Source organism: Budorcas taxicolor, chromosome 19 (assembly GCF_023091745.1).
Source record: "Budorcas taxicolor isolate Tak-1 chromosome 19, Takin1.1, whole genome shotgun sequence".
Lineage (NCBI taxonomy): Eukaryota > Metazoa > Chordata > Mammalia > Artiodactyla > Bovidae > Budorcas > Budorcas taxicolor.
This window is the reverse complement of record NC_068928.1, coordinates 58,155,077-58,160,982: the sequence shown is the minus strand read 5'-3', so window position 1 is coordinate 58,160,982 and position 5,906 is coordinate 58,155,077. Positions and strand designations below refer to the sequence as shown.

The 5,906-nt window shown below is 61.4% G+C and overlaps 1 protein-coding gene across 1 annotated transcript; it reads left to right on the top strand.

The window, feature by feature from the left end:
* Positions 1-1,401: 1,401 nt before the first annotated feature.
* On the top strand, positions 1,402-4,620 carry SOX9 (SRY-box transcription factor 9). Its single transcript, XM_052658660.1, has 3 exons — positions 1,402-1,937; positions 2,885-3,138; positions 3,740-4,620. The coding sequence occupies exons 1-3, from the start codon at positions 1,507-1,509 to the stop codon at positions 4,618-4,620; spliced, it is 1,566 nt and encodes a 521-aa protein (XP_052514620.1). The 5' UTR covers positions 1,402-1,506.
* The last annotated feature ends 1,286 nt before the right edge of the window (positions 4,621-5,906 follow it).

Here is a 5,906-nt window from a genome sequence, read left to right as displayed (position 1 = left end):
CCCACACCCCTGGCCAGAACTTCCGAATGTCTGCAAGTCTGAGAGGATACGGCTAAAGTCAGGACCACGGGCGCTTCACCGCTCCAGGTGTTTTTGTAGGGCTGGGGGCGGGGGGAGGGGGGTGAAAGCAGGCAAGAAGCACGACTCCACCAAAATGGAGTGTTTTGTCTGCGGTGGCACCCATTTGTTTTGGCTTTTTCAAACCCAGTGACGGGCCTCGGCCTCCAGGCCCAGCACAGCCACGTTCGCCAAGTTCGGTTTCTGAAAGCCAGAGCAGTAAGCGAACTCTCTCCAGGGGTAACTTTGCTCAAGTTCTGATTCGGCCAGAGGTGAAGGGCAGAACCTAGGGATGGTCGTCCTGTCACTGAGGCGCGCGGCGGGGTGCGGGCTGGGAGGAGCGGGGGTGCTGAAGAAGAACTAAGTCAGAGTTCAAGGTCGGAGAGGCGCGGGCCGGCTCCCGCGAGTGCGCGGGGCTCCGGCGTCTCTGAGGCCGCCGGCGCGCGCGGGGCACTTCGCTGTGGTTTTCATTGATTCTCTTTGCACCGAGCGCAGCCGAGTCCCGACCAGCCGCACGGGCCCCGGCGAACCAGAGCATGTTCATCTATTTATACGGATTATTACAGAGGAACGGCGGACCTTGAGTCACCAAAACATTTGCTTCAAAAGACAATTTCTAAGCACATTCGGAGGAGGCAGGCTCCAGGAGCGGAAACTGGGCTAGGATTTAAGGAAGGAGCGACAGCTTTTCGAATACTGCAAACCCAGTTAAGTCCCCGGGACCGCGGAGAAAACTGAACAGAAATGCTTGTGGGTGGGGACAAATCCTAATCCACACACACACACACACACACACGCAAAGATTCGCGCAGAGACGGCACCGAATTCTGATATTAAGAGAGGACAGCAAACTTACACACTTGGAAGTCCCGGGTCCCCCGCCTTCCCCGGTGCACCCCCCAACCCCCCGCGGGACCAGAGGCTGCGATCGCCTCCCCGCTCCTCCCCTCTCCTCTCGTCACCCTGCCCAGCACCACAGTCCTTCCCCCCCCCCCCCCAAATCGGGCCCAATCAGCTGCCTGCCAACCCCCTCAAATGCCGCGCTGTGATTGGCCCTTGTATTTATTAAAGAGCCGCTGGACTGGGAGTTGGAGAGCGCAGAGCGGACCTGGAACTTCAGTGGCGCCGAGACTTGCCAGTTTCACTCCAGGAACTTTTCTTTGCAGGAGGGAGGAGAGAAGGGGTGCGATCGCCCCCGCTTTTTGCTCTCTTTTCCCCTCCTCCTCCTCTCCAGTTCGCCTTCCCCCACTTGGAGCGGGCAGCTGCGGGCTGGCCCCCGCGCGCCTTCCTAAACCCTCGCTCCTGCGGCCGAGGGACGCGCCAGGCTCCCCGGGAGCTGCTCGCTCCGCGCCCGGGCCGCCGAGGGGAGAGGAGCCCGCGCCTCGAGTGCCCGAGCCGCCGCGGCTCCTCGCCTTTCCCGGCCACCCGCCCCCTGCCCCGGGCCTGCGTATGAATCTCCTGGACCCCTTCGTGAAGATGACCGACGAGCAGGAGAAGGGCCTGTCCGCCGCCCCCAGCCCCACCATGTCCGAGGACTCGGCGGGCTCGCCCTGCCCTTCGGGCTCCGGCTCCGACACGGAGAACACGCGGCCCCAGGAGAACACGTTCCCCAAGGGCGAGCCGGACCTGAAGAAGGAGAGCGAGGAGGACAAGTTCCCCGTCTGCATCCGCGAGGCCGTCAGCCAGGTGCTCAAGGGCTACGACTGGACGCTGGTGCCCATGCCGGTGCGCGTCAACGGCTCGAGCAAGAACAAGCCGCACGTCAAGCGGCCCATGAACGCCTTCATGGTGTGGGCGCAGGCGGCGCGCAGGAAGCTGGCCGACCAGTACCCGCACCTGCACAACGCCGAGCTCAGCAAGACGCTGGGCAAGCTCTGGAGGTAGGGCGGGCGGGCGCGGCGGGGTCGGCTCCGCGGCGGCGGGGGGCGCTGGCCCCGACGGTCTCTCCGCGCCCCGCCTCCCCGCGGGAGGGGGTCGCCGGTCCCCCTGCAGGCTCGGGGCGGGGGGCGCCGGGGAGGGGCGGGGAGGGTTGGCGGAGCGGGGTGCGGGGACGAGGTGTCATTTGGCTGAGAGTTTGACCGAGTTCTTGGGTTGCTCTTGGGGAAAGGGGGGAGGGGTAGGTGAGGCGGGGAGGATGGGGGGGGGCACGTCGCAGAGGAGGGGAGGACACTCGCAGGGGACGCGGTGGGACCCGGCTGCTAGCCTCATCTCCCGCCCCCGGCTGTGAAGGTCAACCCCAAGTGGGGGGCGCAGTGGCAATGGAAGTGTGCCGCCCCCTCCCTCGACCTGCGCAAGCCCTTAGCCCACCGGAATGGGATGCACGGGGCGGGGGCAAACCAAGGCCCGAGGGTCCCCGGGCAGGAATCGGACTTGGGGGGTGGCGGTTGGAAGCTGCTGGAAATAGGTGGGTGCCGTGTGTGTGTTAGCGGGCGGCGGGGGCGGGGGCAGTCCTCAGGAGCGGCTCCTTGCAGATTAAGTGGTTTTTTAGAAAATGTTCAGAGGGTGTTGCGGACGGAAGCGGGGTGGGTATAAATCCAGTAGCGAAGGCCGGGAGAGCAGGAGCTATTTTCATCCGCGGCGTTTCCAAAATAGAAGAGAAGGGGAGAGGGCGGGGCGGGGAGGGACGCTCAGGTCGCACCAGGAGGACGAAGTTTTGCGGTTCTTGCTTTTCAAAGAAAAGCGGTGAGCTGCAGTCGCGTCTGGCAGGCAGGGAGGCGCGAGGGAGGCGAGGGTCAGTGTTCGAGGATGCCGCGGGGTGGGGGTCGCCTCCGGGTCTCCCCGACCTGCTAGCTCAGCCCGTCTCTCTTCCTCCCCGCGCCGCCCCTAGACTGCTGAACGAGAGCGAAAAGCGGCCGTTCGTGGAGGAGGCGGAACGGCTGCGCGTGCAGCACAAGAAGGACCACCCGGACTACAAGTACCAGCCGCGCCGGAGGAAGTCGGTGAAGAACGGCCAGGCCGAGGCCGAGGAGGCCCCGGAGCAGACGCACATCTCGCCCAACGCCATCTTCAAGGCGCTGCAGGCCGACTCCCCGCACTCCTCCTCCGGCATGAGCGAGGTGCACTCCCCCGGCGAGCACTCGGGTGAGCCTCCCCCCGCCCCCGGGCCCAGCCGCCAGCCCCCACCACCGCGCGGCACCCTCCCCCCGGGAGGCTCTGCTTAGGGACCGCGCGCTCCCCAGGGAGGGGACAGACTAAGCCCTGCGCCCATTCGCCCAGTTCTCGCCTCGCTGCCCAGGACCGCAGGGCCCCACGAAGTCCCTGGACACACACAACACACCCCCTAATCCTTGCATCCTAACAGATTAATTTTTATTGCAAGGCAAAATGCCTTTACAACTTTACCGGGCTTCTCCCCTTTTTCACTTGGCTGCCCCGCCCCAAAAGCACACACACGGCTTTTCTACAAGTAGCAATGTGGTCTTCCGGACCCTCCGGGGCCTCGGACCTTCTCCTGATAAAAGGGGGCTGCCGAGTGTGTGTACCCGCGGGTTAATCATTCGACGCCTTATCTCGCGCGCAGCGCGCCTACCTCGCGGATGCGAGGGGGGAGGGTGGGTAGGTGCGCCCCCCGCCCCCGCCGAGACCGGAGCTTCACCTCCCCGCCCTCCCCGCGCCCCCGGGACCCGAGCCTCCGCGGAGCCTTGGTTGATGGCCCTGTGCTTCTCCTTTCGCCGCCCCGCAGGGCAATCCCAGGGTCCGCCGACGCCCCCCACCACCCCCAAAACCGACGTGCAGCCGGGCAAGGCCGACCTGAAGCGCGAGGGGCGCCCCCTGCCAGAGGGGGGCCGGCAGCCCCCCATCGACTTCCGCGACGTGGACATCGGCGAGCTGAGCAGCGACGTCATCTCCAACATGGAGACCTTCGACGTCCACGAGTTCGACCAGTACCTGCCGCCCAACGGGCACCCGGGGGTGCCGGCCACGCACGGCCAGGTCACCTACACGGGCAGCTACGGCGTGAGCAGCACGGCGGCCAGCCCGGCGGGCGCAGGCCACGTGTGGATGTCCAAGCAGCAGGCGCCGCCGCCGCCGCCCCCGCAGCAGCCGCCGCCGCCCCCGCCGCAGCCGGCCCCGCCGCAGGCGCCCCCGCAGCCGGCCCCGCCGCAGGCCGCCCCGCCGCAGGCCGCCCCGCCGCAGGCGCCCCCGCAGCCGCCGCCGCCGCCGCCGGCGCACGCGCTGGGCGCGCTGGGCAGCGAGCCGGGCCCCGCGCAGCGAACGCACATCAAGACCGAGCAGCTGAGCCCGAGCCACTACAGCGAGCCGCAGCAGCACTCGCCGCAGCAGATCGCCTACAGCCCCTTCAGCCTCCCGCACTACGGCCCCTCCTACCCGCCCATCACGCGCGCGCAGTACGACTACAGCGACCCCCAGAACTCGGGCGCCTACTACAGCCACGCGGCCGGCCAGGGCTCCGGCCTCTACTCCACCTTCAGCTACATGAGCCCGGCGCAGCGGCCCATGTACACGCCCATCGCCGACACCTCGGGGGTGCCCTCCATCCCGCAGACCCACAGCCCGCAGCACTGGGAACAGCCGGTCTACACACAGCTCACCAGACCCTGAGAAGAGCTCGCACGGGGCGGGGGCCCACGGTGCTGGCCGTGATGATCGCAGAAAGAACCCAAGAAACAAACGCGCGACCCTTTGGACATTTTTTTTTTTTCTTCTTCTTCTCTCTCTCGTTTCTTTTTTTTTTTTTAAAGACAACGTTAACGCTGAAGGCGACTCGGACGCAGATTCCCAAGACACTAAACGTTGAGCTCTCCAGACGCATCACCGCCTTGTCGTTAGACTGGTGGCCAGCCCACTCTTGGCTAGAATGGACCGGCGGAACCGACGCCGACACTGGACTGGAAACCTTCAAAGCGAGCGTGGAGGACGATGGAGATTCTCTCATGTGACCAATTTGCTCAGTTCTCTCTGCCTGTTTGGACTTCGTAATTATTTTTTAGCAGTAATTAAAGAAAAAGAAAGTCCTCTGTGAGGAATATTCTCTATTTTAAATATTTTTTAGTATGTACTGTGTATGATTCATTACCATTTTGAGGGGATTTATACATATTTTTAGATAAAAAGAATTAAATGCTCTTATTTTTCCAACAGCTAAAAACTACTTTAGTTTGAACAGCGTGCCCTAGCTTTTCTTGCAGCCAGAGTATTTTTGTATAGATTTGCTTTCTCTTACAAACAAACCAACGAAGGAGAAAAAAAAAAAAAAAAAGATGTGTGTTATATTAACCTGCAAAAGCCACAGATTTGTGTTAACTGGGCAGTTTGGGGGGGTGAGCTTTGCTTAACTCCTCAGGCTTTCCAATTCAAGGAGAAGTTGCCTTAGAAAGAAAAATCAAGGCCTTATTTTGCAAAAACAGAAGTAAACAATAGTCTAGAGACTATTGTGTGAGCATCTGGTAAGCTTTATCATATATATGTTTTTTAACAAAAAAAAAAAAAAGCCACCTTAAAGCCTTAAAACCATGCTGCTGGAAAATCTTTGCCCCCTCTTTTAGTGCGTTTCTTCCTGTATTCGCTTGTTCGCCACAATCTGAAGCAGCAGAAGGCAAGCAAAGGAGACGAAATCTGTCTGGGGAATGCTTCAGCAGCCAATAAGTACCCCAGCACACTGCCCCCTGGCCGCCTGCCCCGGCCCCATGTGGAACACAGATGCTAGAGTCCTCTTACTAACACCATCACCTGTGCCTCTCTGAACACCAGCAGTTAACCGTCAAGACATTCCACGTGCTAAAATTATTTATTTTGTAAGGAGAGGTTTTAATGGAAAAACAGAAAAAAAAAAAACTCCCTCTTTTTTTTTTTTATTTTTAAAATTTACCTTCTTTAAAATAGGTTAT

Bases quoted from the DNA above. Each gene is read 5' to 3' on its own strand.
- SOX9 (XM_052658660.1), top strand. From the start codon at position 1,507: ATGAATCTCCTGGACCCCTTCGTGAAGATGACCGACGAGCAGGAGAAG. The intron at 1,938-2,884 runs GTAGGGCGGGCG...CGCCGCCCCTAG, and splicing joins ACGCTGGGCAAGCTCTGGAG to ACTGCTGAACGAGAGCGAAA. The intron at 3,139-3,739 runs GTGAGCCTCCCC...GCCGCCCCGCAG, and splicing joins CTCCCCCGGCGAGCACTCGG to GGCAATCCCAGGGTCCGCCG.